The sequence below is a fragment of the Trypanosoma cruzi genome, genomic scaffold (assembly GCF_000209065.1).
Source record: "Trypanosoma cruzi strain CL Brener 1047053517001 genomic scaffold, whole genome shotgun sequence".
Taxonomy (NCBI): Eukaryota; Euglenozoa; class Kinetoplastea; order Trypanosomatida; family Trypanosomatidae; genus Trypanosoma; species Trypanosoma cruzi.
The window spans coordinates 20-21,533 of NW_001849283.1; the positions used below are offsets into that span (position 1 = coordinate 20).

The 21,514-nt window shown below is 52.1% G+C and overlaps 4 protein-coding genes across 4 annotated transcripts, besides 7 other annotated features; all 4 read right to left on the minus strand.

Moving 5' to 3' along the window:
* Nucleotides 1–21,514: part of a sequence feature (areas not merged during assembly with more than two copies in the genome that could not be assigned to a particular haplotype) that runs on past the window's edge.
* Nucleotides 47–88: a sequence feature (AT_rich).
* Tc00.1047053503447.20 (trans-sialidase, putative) lies at nt 267–2,531 on the minus strand (the record flags this gene model as incomplete). Its single annotated transcript, XM_805296.1, has 1 exon — nt 267–2,531. The coding sequence occupies one exon, from the start codon at nt 2,529–2,531 to the stop codon at nt 267–269; it is 2,265 nt and encodes a 754-aa protein (XP_810389.1).
* Nucleotides 6,422–8,470, minus strand: Tc00.1047053503447.40 (retrotransposon hot spot (RHS) protein, putative; the record flags this gene model as incomplete). Its single annotated transcript, XM_805297.1, has 1 exon — nt 6,422–8,470. The coding sequence occupies one exon, from the start codon at nt 8,468–8,470 to the stop codon at nt 6,422–6,424; it is 2,049 nt and encodes a 682-aa protein (XP_810390.1).
* Nucleotides 11,779–11,807: a sequence feature (AT_rich).
* Nucleotides 12,650–12,755: a sequence feature (A-rich).
* Tc00.1047053503447.50 (trans-sialidase, putative) lies at nt 12,955–15,612 on the minus strand (the record flags this gene model as incomplete). Its single annotated transcript, XM_805298.1, has 1 exon — nt 12,955–15,612. The coding sequence occupies one exon, from the start codon at nt 15,610–15,612 to the stop codon at nt 12,955–12,957; it is 2,658 nt and encodes an 885-aa protein (XP_810391.1).
* Nucleotides 18,303–18,379: a sequence feature (A-rich).
* Tc00.1047053503447.60 (beta galactofuranosyl glycosyltransferase, putative) lies at nt 18,586–19,422 on the minus strand (the record flags this gene model as incomplete). The annotated part of the gene is made up of 1 exon (XM_805299.1): nt 18,586–19,422. The coding sequence occupies one exon, from the start codon at nt 19,420–19,422 to the stop codon at nt 18,586–18,588; it is 837 nt and encodes a 278-aa protein (XP_810392.1).
* Nucleotides 20,808–21,066: a mobile genetic element.
* Nucleotides 20,808–21,514: a mobile genetic element.

Genomic DNA, 21,514 nt, shown 5'->3' on the forward strand with positions numbered 1-21,514 from the left:
GGAAAAAGTGGAAAAAAAAACTTAAACAATTTTTTAGGAAGCAAACAAAAATAATTAAAAACAAACATAAAAAACATAATAAATTATACTCCTAACAGAAAAGAAAAAAAGGTTCATAGTGGTTGCCCTAAAGCAGCAAGGGAAAAATGAGAAGCATTAAAATAAAACAAAACAATTATTCTCTGCGTAGTAAATTTATTCCTAGCGGTGTGTGTGTGTTGCTGCAGAGACGAGGGCAAGTGTTCCACACTGAGGCCGCACACACCTTACGCAGCCGCAAAGCCCCACATTCCCAGCAGAAGAAGCAGCGGCAGCAGTCCGCTCCCAGCAGGCGCATTGGCTCGCACACCCTCAATCCGAGGGATATGCCTCCTTTCCGTTCCATCCTCCACTTGGGTTTCCGGACCTCTCGTCGGAACGGGGATCCTGTCCTTGATTGCAGTCATCTCAGTGGAATTCAGTGGGCGGTTGTACAAAAAGACGTTCTTCACCGTCACATCAGTTTTGTGGCCGGCATCCTCGCCGCACACGCCAAAGCAAAAGCGTACAAGCTCAAGTGGTGTCTCACTTTTTAACGGCACTTCTTCTTCCCCCAGCGACTGACCATCAATGTACACAAAGACCTTTCGGCCTTGCAGCATGAGTGCCACTTGGTGTTCTTCCTTTGGCTCCCAAGTGCTGCTTCGTGTTTTTGTGTTGTTGTTGAACATCGTCTCCCACTTGTTATTCGCTGTATACGACAGTCCCATGATATGAGTGGAATTATTGTCCGCCATTGTCGCAGTCAGTAGAGGTGTGTTCCCACTCGGAGTCACTTCGATGATCACCGACGCTACAAGTGTGAAGTTGTGGCTCAAGGATACATGACGCACATTATCATCCGGAATGTTCACGGACCATGATACCCCGGAGCTATGTCCCGTCAACTGAAATCCATCCTTGACCTTCTTTGCATTAGGCGTCACCGTTGCATTCAGGCAAAGATACTCGTCGATCCACGTGTCATTGCTGGCCGCATCGGACAAAGCTGCCACCAGACCCGCCGTGGGTATAGACAAGCTGGAGAAGAAGGCGTCCTTTTGCGCCCAGGTCTTCAGGACAGAATTGATCGTACTTACTTCGTCCTTTAGGCGAAAAAGCGACAAGGCACTGTCTTCACTACTGCCCCTCCGTTGTAACAGATGCAACTTGCCATCCGAGTACATCAGGCTGCCGGCGAACTCCCGCTCCACAGCACTGCTCATGCCAAGCGGTCCAAAATAAAACGAACGGTTGTTGTCCGTGACCCAAAGGTAGAGCGCTCTTTCCCTTTTCTCCCCCGAGAAGTCTCCTCTCTGTGTGTACAGCATGACCTTCCTGCCGTGAATGGTCGCGGTGATGAGGGCTTCCACATAAAAGCTCCGATCCAAAATGGCGTTCAATTTTGACTTAATCCACATGCCTGGGAGTGTCCCAATGGCCTCCGTCCACGTTGCCCCCAAGTCACGCGACTCGTACACCCTCTGGCCATACTTGCAATTAACAATCATGAGAAGTGATCCATCCCATTCGGTGATGCGGGGGTTAAGGCATTCCGCAGGGGAAGCGCCCGTTGAGAGCAACCATTTGTTGCCGTCGTCCTTCGAGTAAATAATCATGGAGTAATAGCCACCATTTCCGCTCTTCGCCCTCACAGGAAACACAAGCATGCCATCCTCCATCAGAACACCTGAGCCACCAGAAGCAAGAAGCCTTGTCAAGTTACCTTTGTGAGCAGCTATAGTACTCTCGTTCAACGGAGACCTGATTTGGCCCCATTTGATACGTTCAGTCGGCTTGCTGCTCGTAGGCTCCCTCACATCACCCACAACCAGTTCAAGTTTTGTTTTGTATCCGCTATATGTCCGATTTCCAACAATTTCTTTGTGCTCATAATCGCTTCCCGAAAGAAGAAACACCTTATTGCCCTTCGTGGTGGTTGTGGGGCTGTAAAAAAAATCCACACGATTATCCGCTCCATCCTTTGTACCAAGCACGGTGTGTGCCTTCCATGTACTTTCATTCACCTTGCCAACAAGAGTAGACCAATCCCACGAAGAGTCAATGTACTCCGCAACAATGTCAGAAGAACTTTCCTTTTTTCCTCTGTCAGCATTAAAGGTATACACGCGACCTTCGGCAAAAGCAGCAATTACTCCACCAGCACTGACGAGAGAGGGTGAAACAAATGAATGCCTCTGAGTCTCTTGAGACGTTCCACCTTTCGGTACAACCTGCGTCTGCTTCGGCACAAATAGATCGACTCCCTGCAGCTTATAAATATTCCTCAAATCACTCTTCCCATTATTCCCTCCAGCGGCCGCAGCTCCATAGGTGCCGCAGCACATCATCACGACGAGGAGAAGCAGCACAGCGGAAGTAAACACACGCCGGGACATGTTGGGCCTCTGCGGCTCACTCTCTCCTCCTTCCCTCCTCCTTCCGCTGGATCCGGTCACGCGGCGACGGTGGTGTGTACGGGGTGCCTTCACTGCAGCAACACGTGAGAGCATGTAAATATGTGTTTGTGGGCGGTGTGTGTGCTTGTTGGTTCTTTCAGTGCCTTCGAATTTCACAGTAGCGATTGGCGCTTGTTTGCTTGCTTTCCTAACGTGTCTGTCCAAGAATTGGAGAAGGCAGCGGCGGCAGAAAGACAACAACAACAGCACACACCGCCACCACTCACAGCAAACCACAACATCAACATCCCCGCAGCCATAATTCTCCAGCACCCCAAACAGCATAAATAAATGTAAAGTATTTAAAAAGCGAGCAGCCTCCCAGTTGGGGGCCGCGGGTAGTGGCGCTGCAAAAAAGACAAATGAGAGGGAGCCACGTGTGCAGTGAGGGAAACAAGCGTTGCACTGCACACAAAGCCAATTAGTGAAAATAAAACCACAATGCGAGAGTTGCACTGCAACGGCACGGCGGCGTGATGCCCCGTGGGGAGCATCGATGCAGACCAGCATGTCACGTGAGGGAAGAGTTGCTTCTCCCGCTGAGCAGAGAGGAAAAACGGCCTCAGCGTCCCAATGATGAGAGGTCGCCTGCACCTCCTCGAAGCACCTGCAAGCTCGGCAGACAAAAAGATGCCGATGACGCTCAGCTGCACGCATGACGGCCGTCGCACCATTCACAATGGCAACCGCATCCTGTGGCACCACACGCCGCAGTCGATGTGCACAGCATCCGTCTCCCTCCCTCCTGTCCCTCTCCCTGAGAACTCATCGGTGGACGTGGCACACCCACCGACATGTCAGAAATCACTTGTGTTCATTCTTCCCTCGCACATCGCACAGCAGCACCGCCAAACGCATGCCACTCCTCCTTTCGCGGATTCCCCTCAGACACGCCTCCCGCCACATTCATTAGCCCACAGCCACACAGTCCGTAAACGCCACGCAGCCGCCCCGCATGATGGAGCCGCACACACCAACACGGCGCCTCGCCACTCGGCGCAAGCAGTGTCTGGACACACAAAACAGGTTGCCCCAGACAACGACAGCCCCCTCCAAGCAGTGAGACAGGACTCGTCAGTAACAATCAAACAACCAGCCCTTCGTCTCCTTCTTCCGCCATGCACAAGGTTCTGCCTGCCTCATGCATCATCCGTGACGCCCGGGCTCTCAATAAGCGAGCAAAACGCTATGCTCCCCTCCGCTCAACGAGAAGCCCATTGACAATTCTCAGCCAGTCGTCTCCATGGGCTGTGCATGAGGAGCACCACGGCAAGAATGCACAGAAGGTTGCATGCAAACCTCTCAACTCATTCCACGTCAATAAGCAGTGTGGCACCATGCCTGGGCTTTGCAACAATGTCGGCTGGCGCTTCCCCGAGAGTCCTCCCATAAACACCGCACGTGGTCACAGTAAAGAAAAAGCAATGCCTCCAATCCGGCTGTCATCCCGCGGCGGAGATCAAAGCACAACCCAACAAAATGCCGCAAACCATCACATATTTCACACAGACCATCGACAGCTTACGCGGCAAATGCACAGCACGGAAGAAGTGTCATGCCCACAAACACGCAACAAACAGAAACAGACAGGGTTGGGGGAAGCAGCACCCGAAGCCATTCTTTGTGAATGCAAATGACAATAGCACCAAACAACGTGAAGCGCCAGTCGGGCACCACATATGGGCCACAGACACACACACCCGCCCATTCACTCTTCCTCCTCCCAATGGCGTGGCCCTCCTGCACCTCCACAAACACGCCTGTCCCTCAGTTATGTGTGCCTCTGACGTAAGCACTCAAGTGGCGTTTCGGCAATCCGAAATTCAGCACCTCAGAAAAACAGAGGACATGCTCGCAGAGGCCACACGGCTCCTCAACGCACCCTCAGGCCCTCCTCACGACTCTTCAATGCGGCGGAAAGGAGTACAGGCGGCTCTAGTGTCACAGAGGACGGCCAATGGGAGCGGTGTCCAAAGCGCAGAAAATGCCAAGGTGTGAAACAGAAGAGGCGGTGGGAGGGCCCGCAGGAGACGTCACCTGCCACGCCTGGCATGCGCCTTCTCATTCGCGCAACGGAGAACCAACGACACGGTTGTTGCGGTGCCTGCCCGTGCGTGCAACTCACACTCGGGCCAATGAACGCCTCAAGGAACATCCTGCCGAGGAAATGCAGCTGGCCGTGCAAACAATCCCGAGTCTCATCAACGTTCCAGCAGCCGCTCTTTTGGCGAGGCGTCGCTCTCTTTCTTCCTTTTCTCCAGTGTGCCATCCTCGTATGAAATGAAAATGCCTTCCACAACTGGTGTCATCAAGCACCTCCAAGTAAATTAGGAAGGATTCACGGCCTCGAGAAAAAGCACCCAAAGTGGCAGTCAACGTGAACTCAGCAACGCATGCCATCGTCTGCAGCCGCGTGCATTGCAACTCCCCTCAGCCGCCCACTGTTTCTTCCTTCATTGTAGACCCAAACCGCACGGTACACTTGGATTTGCTCGAATCATCCACAGGCTCGCGTAACCGTGTCCACCACGCCCGTGCGGCTCGTGACAGCATCGCTTTCCCGTCCACTTCTGCGCCACCGAATAGCGTGGAATAGAGATCCAAAACACCAAATCTGCGAGGCAAACATACATGCATCGCTCCAACGAGTACCACTGTGAGAAATCACACGACAGCACACTATCTCTCGCTCTCCCATCAGCGATTGGCCGTCAACAATCACGACGGCATTGAGAAGCAGCCTCGGGGCAATCCCTGAGAGCCGTCCCCACCTCGGCGAGCGACCCACTCCGGGAACCCTGCACTCCAGTGCCGTTCCGGGAAAAACTCCTGCCACCGCCAACCGTGTTCCCCTGTCGCGTTAGCGCACGGAGCCCGCCTCAGAGAAACAAAAACACGCTCCATTCAAAAAGTGGCTATGAGAGTGCAAGCAACAGGCGCGGGGCGCACCACCGCATTTTCCAGTCTCAATAGAGCGTCCGTGCCAATTTGCTGCAGCACTCACAGTTGTGCCTCTATTGTTTCCCTCGTGCTTCCCCAAATAAATCCGATGGATCCGCACTGCGGTAGCGCGTGCCCTCATACCTCGTGGTGCCACAACTGTGTCCCGGCACGACGCGGCTGTTGCTGGCGCTGGTCGAATACCGTCAGCGCTGCGCCAACAACGATCCCGTGAGGGAAAAATTGCTGGCTCCTAAATTCTCCCGACAATACGGGGTGCTGGGCCCTGGCGCCGCGGTGAGGCAGTCAAGCATAAAATCGCAAGGGGAAGCAACGATGACGCAGGCACAAGGAAGCCATTCCACCCTCAATTAAATATGGCGCCCCACCCCAAGCAGTCACAAGGAGCGCACTGTTTCCACAAAAGAACTTGTTCGTCGTCCATCCCTTAAAGATGCTTCGTTTAATGATGGGCCTTAGAACAAAAAAATAAGATAAAATAAACAACGTAGTAATACTTCATCACCGCTGGCCATAATCATTCTCTCATAACAGGGCAATTTCCCCACTATGCCTCGTATGCACACACAGAAATCCACATGTATGAAACAACCCGCAATGTTTTTCTACCAGAAACCAAACTACCCCGTTCCCTCCATAATCTCTTCTTCGTTCACTGTTACGATCGCTCGCGTTGGACATTTTCCGCATCCGTGTGTGATGCTGCCGCCTGATGCTGGTGTATCTGCACTGTATGCACACACAGGCATCCAACCATATGAAACAAGCCCCAATATTTGTTACCAGAACTCAAACTACCCCCGCAATTCCCTAATTTGTTTTCCTATTTATTCCTTTAATTACTCCTCAATTCTAAAACCTTCTTGGGGCGTCTCTGGATAATATTGACACTTGGTACTGGCGCCCTTTCCCTTCCAGAATGCCGCAATCCTCTGATCTTCCTCCTCGCTCACAACATCGGTATTGACAACATCACATCTCTGTCAGTCATTCATCGGCGTGCTGTCTGCCTGCTGCACATAAATAATCTCCCACGACAGTTTTCGCGATAACTCCTCCCAGCCATTAAAATATGCCGTCAGATACTCAGTGAACTGTCTCACAGGGCTGGCGGTGGTGTGGTGCCCACCCGCCGTAGCCATCCGCAGCCCAACCAGCGTCATTGGATTTGACTTCACAAAGAAAAAGCCGTCCACCAGCGGAAAGTTTTCCACCTCCGTTACGTACAGCACCCCGCACTCCAAATCAATCCTCTCAGAAACATGTTCCAGTGGCGGTAAGACATGGTGCCTGGTGGAGCGCTCCCGTGAGTACACCGCCAGCGCACAGCGGTGGGACTGACGTTGTGGTGATGGCCTCAGCTCCCTCAGTCTGCGTTCTATTGCACGCACAAAAGATCCATTCAAAAATGCAAACACGGTGCACCTTCCAAAATTTTCTGATATGAGATAATCCCTCAGCCACGATATGAGCAAATTAAAATAATTCTGCTGCATTAACTTCGCCGACTTGAATAATGTTTTATTTCCGAGGTGAGCAGACACCGGTACATTGGAAAAAAATTCAGAACCGAAATTTTCACCTCGTACTCGGACAACCCTCGCAACCCAGTAGAGCACCTTCGTACGATACCAGGATACATCACGTCCCAAACCACTGTATTGCGCGATTACAGAAGAGGTCGCCTCATCGACGGTCTTGTGACACCGTTGAACCCAATTATCATACTTTCGCCCGTCAAAGATATAACGTGGAATAGGTCCCACTTCATCCATTCGGCTCTTCACCACCTTCCAGTACTCCGCTTGCTCCCGCACGGGCTGATGGCGCCTCATCCAAACGCACATCGCCTTCACATCGCTTTCACCAGGGCAATCCATAACTATTTCTGTGGCGTCGCTCCGCTTCACCCATTCTTTGTAGTTACTCTCGAATGGGGGTGACACCAAAACCATGCCCCATCCCCTGGGAGGCAAATCGTCAGACGGCGCATCATCCGGCTCTGCCACGTCGTGGATAATATACCCCTTCATCCCACGGTCAGACATAATCCACGCAACAGACGCATTACTGAAGTCGCCCATGTACGTCGACACCGTCCTGCTGGTCTTGTCAAACAGAAATGTTCGATCCGCAATAAAGTAAACAACCATTTGGAGTTTATTCACGTCGTATTGCAGCAGCTGGTAGAGGAGGTACGAGCCGGCAGCCATCGACTTCCCGATCCCGGGCGTCCCAACCAACACACGTCGCTCGGGCGTAAAGTCGGTCCCACGGTGAGTGCTGAACCACGCGGTTAGATCGCCCTTGACGATCTGCCACACTCGCTCCACCTCACAGTTCACGTAGCAGTCACGAGTGGATTCCACCCCCTTCCGATTCCATGTGCACGGCCATGCCTTGTCCGAGGTGAGCACCATCAGCCTGAGACGCGCCGCACCGGACTGCTGCGCACCGTCATCCTTTTCGAGAGTTCGGCCAACTTTCTTGTAAGTCCATTGCTGTGGTGGTCTTCCCTTCTTCACTTCCATTCCCGTCCCCTCGCCACCAGGAACTTCCACGACATGATGCCACCTCGCATTGTACACAGACTCGTAGCATCCCTCCAGTATATTCGATGCACTCATCCTCATTGGGTTCCTCACTTCCTCAAGGAATGCATCCAAAGATTCCTTAGTGATCCAATGAACAATTTCTTTTACCTCCGGAGTAGCTAATGACCACCCCAGCAGAGTACTTACATGCTTATAGTGGAGCTTCTTTACATCCTCTTCCATATTCACTTCACCCTTTACAGTGCACTCCATACTCCAATAACAATGTGTTGTCTTTATTTCGTTCAGTACTCCCTCATCGTGGATATACCTCGTGGGTTCCTTAAAAAACTCCTCCAGCAAAACACTCCGATTGGTGTCCACAACGCCCCTACCGCCCAGTTCCCTCGTAAGAAAGTCGTTCAGCCTCATTTCATTGACGCGAGCTCTTCCTTTAAACAGTACCTCTTCGATATTAGTGGAAATGGTAAATTTCATTTCTTGCGTTCGTCTTAGCCCTTCCTCTGCCTCCCGCCGCGCTTCTGTCAGTACCTGCGTGAGTACTCCGTTTGGTTTTCCCCTTGCAAGAGGAGTGATCGTATCCTTTTATTTCATAGCCCCTACGTTGCCCGAGAGAGAGCACACCTTCGTGAAGAGGCCTAGTAATGGCCTCCAGCGATTGGTGCGCAGTTAAGTTAAGGATTTCTTCAAGAAGCCGCTGCTCTTGTACGTAATCATCCGGCTCCTGAACAAACGCCTCCATCGTCACATTGTAGTCTTTCATCAACGGCCGCCCTGCCGCCAACATAATTCCGAAGGAAATCACTCAGCCTCATGTTGGTGCTGCTCATGGTCCACTGCGGCCACACTTTACTCTCCACCACGTGTCGAGCTGCAGCGTCGGAACCATCGCCGGAGATGCCACGGCGAGGTGCCATCACAACACCCGTGCGGTGAAGCATCCCACTCGCACCGCCCAATTGCGGCCAGCAGGTTCCAAAGGACACTCGCGGCTGTCTCCTCCCGCTGCCCCAATGGCGTTGGGCGTGGCACTCGCACGGCGGGACGGTCGGTGCGCAATGCAGCCGCACTGCAACGCCTGTCAGTAAAACAGTCAAGGCCCACCGCCTCCGCAGCAACACGAGGCGTGCAACCAACCCCAACACCGCCACACTATCGCCATTTTTTATTTTGTTTTATTCACGTTGTCGGTCTGTTTGCCCCATAACCGACAATAAAAATAAGGGCACACCTTCACAAAAAAACAAATAGAAAAGGAGGCACAATCCCACCGTCACGCCGCGGGCCAACACTCTCGTCCACCCACCGCCATTGCCGCACAGGAGACCGCAGTCACATCGCAGAGTCGGCACCACAATGCGCACCGCACCATCGTGCAGTGAACGATGGGCGGGACGCAGCCATGCATCGCCCCGCTCCATTTTACCACCACTCAAACGTTGCGTGCCCGCACAAAGTAGCAAACAGAATCAGAGTGCACACAAACCCAACAATCCCCTCACTCGCTGAAGCACATTATTCGCATGGAGTGACATCTAAGAACACACCAGCAGTAGCTGGCTGCATGGAATTTCCCTGCCAACCCCGCAAAGAGACACAACAACCCTGCGGAGTCACAGTGGCAGCCCGCGGTGTTGCCCGCAGTCCACATGGCAGGAAAAATTCCACGCACGCATAGTTTTGGACCCCATGCTGTTTGAGTGCCCAACAGAACATGTGGAAAAAACAACTGCGCGCAAGATGGAATTAAATAAGTGAAAAAGTCGGCCTGCTTTCTCCGATGGCGTTGGCGAGCAGTCCCACACAATCCAATCAAGGTAGCACGCCGGACAGAATGGCGTCCGTCAATCAATAAAAAAATGCGACACTGAAAGAGAGCAGAGAAGAGTTGGCGCATGCGACTGCCAGTGACAACTGTGAGCAAACCCGCCAGCACCAACTGAGATGCCGAGAAGCACGTTTGTGTAGAACTGGCCGTCAGGCAGAGAGGACAAATAAAACAAAAGGGCAGCAAACACTCTCGTTCAATGTCTCCTGACCGCAACAGCAGAATCAAAATACCATGGACGACAAGAGCGGCAACGCCTTCTCCAAAACATCTTGTCAAGAAGCCGCAGGACCTCAGGAAGGGAGGAAGGCAGCGGCGGCAGCCACAGCGGGGAAGCAATAAAACGGCTGGCAGGCACCCTCACGTCGACGCGCGCACCACATCCGAGTGGGCCGGGAGCACAGACCGAACCGCTCGGAAACACACGCATCAAATCCGCAAAACAAAGTCGCGTTGAATCGACAGGAACTCCCCGCCCAAAACAAATTTAAAAAGTGGCGTTTTTCAAGGGGGAATCCGCTTTTCCGACGACGGCACGGGCGCCTCGCAGGAATTTCTTGCAAGTCTCCCTTCGCGGGTCCGCATGAAAACGCAGCGGAATAAAAAGAGAGCGCAACGACGCAATAAAAACAATCCTCCTAACCGACCAGGTGGCAGGCTGCCCTCGCGCAAGTGCACAAAACACAACTTCACTCCGGTCTTGTGGTGGTGGTCGTCTCGCAACATTTTTTTTCCTTCTCGTCGCAGCGCACATCCCCCTCCCACAAATCATTTGTTCGGGCCATGCTCCTGCGTCCAAACATCGCGCTGCTGGATCCCGCGGCACAGTCCTCGGCACAGAAGTGAGGGAAGGAAGAGGGACCGCAGAAGGTGCTAGAAAATCCGAATTCGGTGGCGGTCGCTGCAGTGAAGACTGACGTCCCACGCGGTGTCCCTTTTCTAGGTCCGGTTCTCACCGTGCCATGCTCTCAGCGTGCGGTGCGCCGGCCGCTCCAAAAATCCACACGTGCTTGCGTCTCACCGTCGCTCCCAGCCCCGTTCGTTGGCTGCATCAGTGATGTCGCCATCTAGAGACGGGCATAAGGACGTTGCATCCAACAAAACCTTCAGAGGCACCCGGTGGGCCAACGACGACCGTCACTGCGGGATGTGTGGCTCTTCCGCCGCTCACCTCAAATCGCACTTCCACGCCTCCTCGAGCAGCAGCAGCATAAATACACCGGTCCACTAGAGGCCGTCACCAGCCATTGCAGGAAGACCACTGCGCCTCGGTGCTATAAAACCCGAATTGCATTGACGGTCCACTTCGGAAAATCCTCTCGCATCCTCCCCCATTATGCGGAAACACATCCATCGTGCATGTGGCCACCGCAGCCAAATGAATCCGGTCCAAACACCCTCCAAATCAAATTCCCCTTTCCTCAAGCCATTCCCTCATTCCATACGCCCTGACCCTCATCCGCACGTGCCCACTCACACAAACCGCAAAAGAATGGTGGCCGCCCAACGCTCCGGAAAAACATGCCCAGTACGCACACACGCACAAAAAATGACATGCGCAACCGCACGGCACAACGGCGGAGAAGCGCACACCGAAGGGATGCGGCCCTCCACAGCAGTCGCAGCCCACCGCGCGCATCACACCCGCAGGAAGAGTGACTCGCGGTGCGCGCTCCCTCCCCCTCCCCTCCCTTCATGTCCACGGAATGATGAAGCAGCAGCCACCCGCAATCGCCAGCACACGCTACAAAAGAAGCATCAAAATCCACTGCAATGTGCATTTTGTGCGTGCATTTGGTTGTGTGTGCCTGCAGACACACGAAGCAAAGAAGTAAAAACAGGAGCAGAGCATGTGAAGGGACGCACAAAAAAAAATGTACGGCAGAAGTGCATGGCAGAAATAACAGGACTGCCCAAACTCATGATATTGCACTGCAGACCAAAGCAGCGACAATTCATAAAAAATTATTTAAATTAAAAAAAATTCATCTTCACCTTCCACCCCTCACACTTTGAAAAGAATTTAAAAAAATGAAAAAAAAAAGAAAATGTCGTCCTCTATTACGGCTAAACACAAATAATAAAAAAGGAAAAAAAAAACCACACAAAAAAAAAACTACCATGTTGCTCCAGTAATTGCCTGAATATTTTGTCCGAAAATAAAATTAAAAAGATATTTAAATGTCTTTCAACCGTCTGACCCTCCATGTGTCCGCACATCGTTTATATTTCATGGGGCCATCTGCGTGTTGCCGCTCCCCTCAGCCCTCCCATCGGCGCGTGAGTGCGGCCCGCAGAGCACAGTCACTCGTGTGTGGAGGCTGAGAGAAGCACGCAGACACGACAGGAGTCGCGTCTCTCCATCGGGAGAGTGAGCGCAGCAAAAGAAAAAACACAACATGGGGAGAAATACCCACGAGACCGACCCCGAAGAGGCTGCCAGAGCGTGAAATGCACACGCAAAGCAAAACAAATCCTTAGAGAAAAACACGGCGGCAGGGTGTGGCTGTGTGTGTGGCGCTGCGGGTGTCTGCCAGCCCTGGCCGCTAAAAAGCAAAACAAAACAAGAGGGAAAGAAATGTGTGCTCCGCCCACCGGCCCTCGTCGCACGCCCACACGTCACGGCTCCCTCAGCGCGCCGTTCGTCGCGGCCCCTCCTCATGCGTGCAGCAGGCGAGGCGCACAGGGCCGTCGTCGTGAGCGTGTCGGTGGTGTGCGAGTGGAGCAGTTGGGCGGGAAACACACGGCACCCCTCGCAGGAAGAGTGCAGCAACAAACAATTAAAGAGGGAAGAGTAGAAAAGAAAAACGTCCATAATGGTTGCCCCCAAAAGCAAAAAGAGAAGGGAAGAGTGGAGCAAAAAAGAAAAAACAGAAATAAAAATTTTAAAGCAAACAAAAATAATTAAAAACAAACATTAAAAAAACGTAAGAAATTATACTTCGAACAGAAAAGAAAATTTTTAAGCCGAAAAAAAAAACGCCCATGGTGGTTGCCATAAATCAAAAGGCAAAAGAAGGAAAGTACCAAATGAAAAAAGAAACTGTTATTTGCAAGGTAAAATTTGTTCCTAGCGGTGTGTGTGTCGGTGCAGGGAAGGGCGCAAGTGTTCCACACGGCAGCCGCACACTCCTCACGCAGCCGCAAACCCCCACAGTCCCAGCAGAAGAAGCAGCGGCAGCAGTCCACTCTCACGCATAGTACCAGCAACGCTGTTATCCCACTGCGACGAATTTAAAAGGCTGCTGCTGAGTGTCGCCGCCTCTGCTTCCTTGACCTGTGGATGGAGCCCATCTTGTCCCTTGCCTTCAGCGTTATGTGTTGCTGCATTTGCTGCGTCGGGGGTGCCCACAGAGAATTGGGTTGGTTGATCTGCCTGCATCATAGCCCCACCTTCCGTCCCCACCGTTTGTGCATCATCAGATGAGGAAGCACCAACATCAGTACTGGCGGCGCCTGAAGATGTAACAGATGCCGGCTGGTCCGCAGTTCCCTCCCTTGCTGGTTCGGGCTCTTCTGACCTCGACGCTGCTGGTTCGGATAGAGCGCCACCACTCGGAACACTGCTCGCGTTCAAAGTTGTTTGGTCCGTCTGCTGTGGTCCGGCAGTAGCAGGCGATGGCACAGTTGGCTGTGTATTTGTGGTCACCCTCTCGTTGGCAGATTCAACGGACGAAGAAGTAGCTGCCGCCGCCGGCACCGGCTTCCTTTCCGGAGGTGGAATGGTGACTTTACTCGCGTTGAGGGCACCAATCTCAGTTTCATTCAACGGGCGGTTGTACAGAAAGACGTTCGCCACCGTCGCATGGATTTTTCCGCTGCTCAGCTGCTCGTCGTACGCGCCAAAGTAAAAGTGTGAGACCGTGTCCAGCCCTTCATTGAACGAATTTCTCAGCCTCATATTCCAAAGGAGAGTCCCGTCAACGTACACGGAGCCCATACCGTCATGCATTTTGAGCACCACGTGATACGTCTTGTCCACCTCCCATGCGGTAAAATGCTTCGGGAACAAGTCATTCACCACTCTCCACTCCATATTCTTATCGTACGACAGTCCCAGTAGTGTTGTCTTCCCCATTTTCTTCAGGCCCATCAGGGGAGTGATGCCCTTCGGCACCTCGTGGATCGACACCGTTGCCGCAAGAGTAAACCCATAGTTTGCAAAGTGGAGTGGTCTGGTCGGCCACTGCTTGTCCACAGGCCACTCGGCCCCCGCGCCTTGCCCTTCGAACGTCAACCCACTGGGAACCTTTTTCGTCGCACCCCTCACAACGGCATTCACCCCAAGGTACTCGTCCTCCCACTTGTGCCCGCTGAACCTGTCTGCCAAATGGCCCACAAGCCCAGCCGTGGGGAAAGGAACAGAACAGTCCCATCTTGACAGCGCGGCGCCTGAGGCAATTGAGCTGCATTGTCTCGACAAGGCATTGTCCTTCGCGGCCCAAGTAGACAGCGCATACCTTATCCAGTGCAGCTCAAGCGTCAGATCCAGGAAGAAGACTCCAGAGTCGCTTCCACCACTGGCCTCGTACAAACAATACAGCTTATCATCCGCGTACAACAGAGAGCTGGAGGTCGCGCCATACCCAGTGGCTAACAGGCCAACGTGGTAAATGCGGTTGGTGTCCGTTAGCCAAAGGTGAATCTCGCCCTTGCTGTCGTGTCTGGAATATTCCAGCTGGGTGAGGAGGATCACCTTCTTTCCGCCAATCGTTGCGGTGATGAATCCACTCTGAATGTGGAGCCCAAGACCGGCCAATGAGTTGCTCCACACGCGCGAGACCGTCCCCAGAGCCTCCGTCCACGTGTTCCCCTTGTCAGTCGACTCGTACACTCTTCTGCGGCCGTACTCACATGAGGTGATCATGATAATTTTCCCAGCCTCCCATTCAAGGATACTGGGGTTGGTGCAGCCCGCATGTGTCGCGCTGTTCGCAAAGGCCCAGTGCTGTTGAGTGAAATTCATGTACATGATTGTGGACGCAGTGCTCCCTCCCATTGTCAGAAACTGCACGGGAAACACGAGCGTGCCATCCGTCATTTTCGTGATGGGAGTACTGGCATCGTTGAGGAATCCAATCAAGTCTTCGGATTTATAGGGATAAGGAAGGCGAATGCTCATAGAGACGGAACTCATCGAAAAACCTCCGCTTCGTCCAGGCCCCGTCTCAATAAAATGGATAACAGACTCCAACCCACTTCTCCGCTCATCGGGAAACCGAATTATGGCTCCGTTCCGTAAGTCGTAGCCCTCCACAAAAGCAAAAAGCGGTCCGAAGAGTCTGAAAGGCGTGGTAAACAACATCTGGTGAAGGCGTGCGGCAAAAGCGTCAAGATCTCCAGGTCTCGAGTACGGACTCCAATTCACCCCACCATCAACGCTGATCCGTGCCATCAACTGCATGGACGCACTCCCGCTCCTCACAGATCCATTGAACTGAGCTCCAACAATGGCCAGAAGCATCCCGTCCACATTCACAAGATGGGGATTGTGGAAAATGTGGCCAGCGGCCGCTGTGTCTGCGACTGGATACTCCCTTGGCGACCGCCCCGAACCTTGTCCTCCATAAAAATCGCCCACTCTCTTTCCACGGTTTTGGGCCTGCACAGGACCCACGGCGGCGCACATCATCACGACGAGGAGGAGCAGCACCGCGGAAGTAAACACACGCCGGGACATGTTGGGCCTCTGCGGCTCACCCTCTCCTTCCCTCCTCCTTCCGCTGGATCCGGTCACGCGGCGACGGTTGTGTGTGCGGGGTGCCCTCACTGCAGCAACACGTGAGAACATGTAAATATTTGTGTGCGTGGGCGGTGTGTGTGCTGTTGTTGGTTCTTTAAGAGCCTTCGAATTTCACAGTAGCGATTCGCGTTTGGTTGCTTTCCTTCCTAGCGTGTCTGTGTGCAAGAAGTGGAAAAAAAACAACAGCGGCAATACATCAGACACGTCAGTGGAGAGCAGAGCAGAGCGCCCACGCAAAGTGCAGGACTCGAGAGAACACAGAAAACAGCAACAACAATAACAACACGGCAAGTCACAGAAGAAGACAACACACACACAAACACAGAGAGAGAGAGACATGGACGCGAAATTTCATTATTCGGCGACGCCATTCAAATTCCTGCCAAAACAGTCCGCAAGTGATACAGTGATCAGTCACACGCTCCCAGTGCACTGCCGCGGCAACGACGCGGACACAAATGGAATTATGTGCACAAACGTGGGCAGCACCAATTCACAGCACCGCCACACGACACACGCTCTCTTGGTCCATCCCACGCCCCGCCTCAAAAGTTCGCGGCAAGCACCAAACCATAAAATAATGAGGCGGGAAAAAAAAATTCCCTGCAGGCACTTCAGGGCTCCACAGCAACGCCACCAACAGGAGCGTGCAGCCCTCTGCTTGCAGCAGTGCAGGCCTCTTTGCTCCTGGTCTCTCGGGGCGTTGAAAACCTCCCCGACCATCTCGCGCGCAAAAAACAAGCCTCACGCCGATGCCATTCATTTTCTCCGCAAATGGCGTTGCCGCGATGAATCAACTGCAAATAATCCACAACACACCAACCAAATTTCCTTTCCATCGCCACACAAGAAAAAGACAAAAATGCTTTGAAAAGTCAACACAAATACCACTCCGCCCTACTCACTGCGCATTGCCCCGCACACGATCGTTGTTACTCGCCCCTCCGCTCTCCTCTCATCCCATTCCTGCCTGTCAGGACGTACATCACAGTCGCAATCCCTCACAAGAAAGACTTTACCACATGCTGGCACAAGCCACATTTTCCCTTGCATCCCGGTCTCCCGCCCACAGGAGGGCAAACAGGGGGATTGCGTGCATGTGCGTGTGGATGGCGATGGAAAAAACCCATGGAATTCAAAGAAATACGACAGGCAGAGCAACCCCGCCCACGAATTGTAGAGTCCACTCGTACACCGCAGCAGGAGGAGCAAACGTCCTCTTGTTGCTTTTCTGAGAGGCCGGTTCATTATCATCTCGCCGCCTCAACAGCGTGTACCGGCGAGCGAAGGAGATGATTGCTCAATCGCCCCTCGTGTCGGAGGCGCCCACAACGTCTCCCTGCGGCCACGTGCCGTCAGCAACAAGCCGCATGGCAGAACGCAACACAATTCACCCACTCGCCAATAAAATAAATAAAAATGCATCTCGCCGCCATAAAAAGGCCATCAACATCTGTTTCACGGCAGACACCAAGTGCCAAGGGATTAACTAAAAAAACAAACACACGGATGTTCTCCCACAATACATTCCAACAAAGAATAGCCTCTCAACCCTGAAAATAAACACCGTAAAGTCACAGAAGCCGCCTCGTCAAGCCAAAAATTGTGTGGTGCCCCTCCTCACAATGCTCTGCTGTCCGCAGACACCGCCCTCTGTGGTGTTCAAGCAAAAAATAAACATTCACAAACCAACAGCAACAGAAACCTCCACCCGCAACGTGTGCACCACCGTGGAGCATCGCTTCTATCCCCGCAAGTAAAAAAGGCGCCGTCACATTATCCGCAAGGATCGCCACAAACACGCCAAATTGCGACGTACGCAACACGCTCCGCCGCGACCATCGTTTTCCCGATACGGCAGCCCACTTCCGTCCACCGCGTCTGCCGAACAGGACACACCAGGCCTGCCGCTGCAATGCAAAAAAGATTCAGAAATACGCAACGGATCCCGTCGCAGTCGTTGGCTCAGCCGCCGTGTTGAGGCTTGGGAGGGGCGGATAAAAAAATAAAAACAAAACGTGCAAAGGGCCACGCGGAATCCCGCATTCCGCGCAGTCCCAATGGCCAGAGGGTCCTCTAGGGACGCCTGGGGGACGCATCAGTCACACTCACACGCACCGTCACTCACGGCACCCCAATCGAGTCCAGCGGGCCTCGTGAAGCACACGGCGCGCCTCAGTGGCGTGGCGAGCAGCCTTCTCGGAGAAAAGGACGTGTGGCGATGGTTCCCCCTCCCCGCTTCACTTTTCTTTTCGTTCTCCTCCTGTTTTTGGTGGCATCTCACAGAAGGGGAGCGTACTTCATGTCCCTCAGCCCTTCTCTCGGTGCACGCACAAAACAGAGAGGGAAATAATAAACGAGTGAGTCAGGCGGCACGAAGAAATAAATGTGCGGGAGACAAACCAACAAACAGAATAAACAAAGAGCCCGACAGATATGCACGCAGCATATCCAGCGGAAACGGGTGTCACCTTCAGTGGGTAACTTAGTAGCCAATGAGGGCGTCGATCGCCCACGGTGAGAAACAGCGTTGTGCTCACAATATTTTTGGCTTGTCTTCTGCTTCCCTCCCCTTTTATTTCTCCCTCATCCATCATCTTCATTTTTCTTAATTGCTGCCGCCCTCTCCTGCCTTCGGCAACACGGCCACGTTTGGACGCTGCGCCCACCCCCTGTCAGGCCAAATATGTTTGCGCTCTTTAAAGTCCATGGCGTACTCACTTAAATATCATTTGTGTAAATATAAAAAAAAAAAAAAACTTTTAATAATTAAAGTGAAAAATAAAACAAAATAAAATAATAAAAACACAAAAAATTGCGACTGGCGCCAGTTCATCTTCCTTTCGTCGTGAAAGGGTGCAAAAGAGTCCTGTCGTACTCAACCTTTGGAACCCCTTGCTCCTCGTCATGCCAGTGGGCCCGAATGCGCTGTATGCGTGCCTCATCCTTCACCCAAACGTCTGCGGGGACCATGCCGTCATATGGCCCCTTGTACCCGCCACTGCACGCCCGTGGACGGTTCTACTTCATCATGGCATATGGTTGGTTCGTCATCAAAGACTTGACGCGACGGTACCAGAGAGCGTCCGGTGGCTCCATTTCATTACAGAAACGAATATTCGAGCTGCCGCGATGCACAAATTTGCCGTATAAAACATTCCGCCCCCGAAATCCAAGCAAACGGAGATGCAGGCCGTAGTCGACATCCTCCACGCAAGCTGGGTAGAAGTTCTCGTCAAAATATCCCACCGTGCTTATCGCCAGGCGTGTCAACATAACAGATGTAAAACAACTGCTTTTGTAATACGCGCAGAAGTGCCCGTAATGCTTCGAAAACGCCTTTTCACGCTCCTTCACAGAGGCATAACGGATGCGGTCAGGCAGCAGCGCAGACGTCGACAATCGGTCATCGTTCACCGTGGAGCGCAGCACCCTCAAGCCCCGTCGCAAAACAGGACTGTACTCGCTCGGCTCATTCGCCACCTCCGCCGCCAACTCATCCATGCGAGCGGTATCATGCCTCGTCATTTCATGCACATCGCGTAGAAGGCTGGGAAGAAGATCGGGTGGAACCTTTACGTCGCCGTCTGTCACAAAAACAAAAGGCACTTCCTCGCGCGGCAGCGAGAGTGCAAGTCGTGACCCGATGTTCACGGCAGCGCTGTACTCGATGTTTTCCGGGTGACGACTCACAACCAGGCGTCCGGACCACCCATGGACCCTCTCGAGTTCCTGCAGGCACAACGACAGCATCGCCTCCCGCCCGTTCTGCACCAAAACCAACAGCCGGATGGGCACACTGATGTTGCACATCATCCTCCGAAAGTCCATCAGATCGAGCATCAGCGGGACCACCATCAACGGGATAACGACCGTCCCGCTATTATTTCCCCCAGCCGCCGTGTCGTTGGATCCACCACAAGCCTTTCCCCGACGCAGTGGATATAGTCCGCCATGGTCGGATCAACTTCAACATCATGAGCGGGATCGTCACCAAACAGAGGTTCCACCTCTAAACAAGCAAACATATATATCAGCATGAACAAAAAAAAAAGATATTAGAAGAAAGATAAAGCATCCTTTCCAAAAAAGGCTCGTGGTCTCGGTTTTTTAAACGCGTGTAACTCCGCGCATATCCCGTTGGAGGCAAATCCAAGGGAGTATCTCCTTAAAAAAAGCAAAAGAAGTAAAAAAGAAAAAGAAGGTGCGCAGGAATGGCTCCGTGTCAATGTGAAAAAAAAAAGATTCCTTCCAGCGCAATGGCCATGCACCTCCATTTGGTGAGTGAAGTGGAGGCACGGAGCACGCAGGAGTCCCAACATGACCAGTAATAAAATAAGCAACAAAAGTAAAAATGGCTAAGAATAAAAACAAAAGGAAAAAAGAGACCAATGGCACAGTAACAAATGCAGTTCTTGCCGCAGCATGCAAAGCTCTCATACATCCCGTAAAAAAAAAAAAAAGGATGGCGGAACACAACAGTCCAGGGTGCCATTTGTAATAGCACATGATTCCATAAAGAATAAAACTGTTCGTTGAGGAGCCCAAAATGTCATGAATTTTGGAGGGCACCCAAATCGCGGGCCAACAAGCCTGCGGCACCCACCACACATCCCGCACCGCTCAATCCCCATTCCTCTCATGTAAACTCCCAAAAAAAGCACAGTCACCAGCCATCCTACATGCCCGAAAACAACAAACATATTTTAAACTGTCCTATCGACACCCGCGAATAAAAAAAGAAAATTCAGTTCAGCACGAAGACGTCGCAGGCACAAAAATATAAAATAACTGTTCTTCAATACAGGGAACTGTTATAGCTCAGGGCGACAACTCTCCAGACATTCTGAAAACGCAGTTGAGGATTTCAAGTCACATTTCTTGCCCAGTTTTTCCCCAATCACCTCCCCCATCACCACCCCAAAAAACAACCACAAGAAACAGTACCTCAATCAGCATCTTCGCGTAATAGCCGAATTTTCTTTCGTTATTGGTCTATTGGGCGCAAACAACAAAAAGCAGCACCACCATAGGGGTCTCCATCCGTTTGAGCCCTTTTCTTTTCCCGTAATAAAACCCAGCGGCAGAGTTAGACATGAAAAACAATAATAATAAAAATGTAAAGAAGTAATCAATGCAAAAAAAATTGGCAAGCGCTCGCAAGGGCGTTTCCATAGAAAAGAATCCTTTCAGAGGAAATATATAAGCACACATAAAGAGAGATAGATCGATAAATAAAATAGAATAATCTTCTGGGCAACTGGCCGGATCATGAGTTTATCAATAATAGAAACCAGACCAGATAGGAATAAGAAAGGAATAAATGGAATAAGAGTGGATTCACCACATTTCCAAAGTTCAATACCTAAGAAGTGTATGTATATTATACCATACGTTAGCCTCAATCGTGGCCCTGCTCACTCCATTCCGATAGAATATATATTTATTTATTACTTACGAGGTGGCAGACCTTGGGATCCTCCAACCACAAGACCCCGCCGCTCCCCTTCGCAAGTCCTGAAGTGCAAAAACACACGACCGCGTGATATGCCGTCCGCGGGGTTTTACGCTGGCCGTACGTAGACAAAAGTTGCCTGTATTCCGCAAGAGTCCAAAACCTCATGTATCCGTTGCAGCTCCCACGTCAACGTGTGCGACTTTGAGCTGCCTTTATTTGCAGCTCCTTGCGGCGAAGTGTTGTCCACCCAAACGTCCATATTGGATGGCAAGATGGCGGAAAAGGCCAATAAGGCTAAGAGCACCGCTCGTGCCTCGGCCTGCATGATAGAAAAGGCTTCTTCTCCCATTTCCCTCCGGCAATTTTAACGTCGCCGGGGTCTGGAATAAAAACGGCTCCCCATCCATGGAGCGATGCACCCGTGATGATGGCGGCCGATGCCTTTTCCGTGGAATTGATGATTCGCTTACGGTTATTCTTGATCATGCGTCG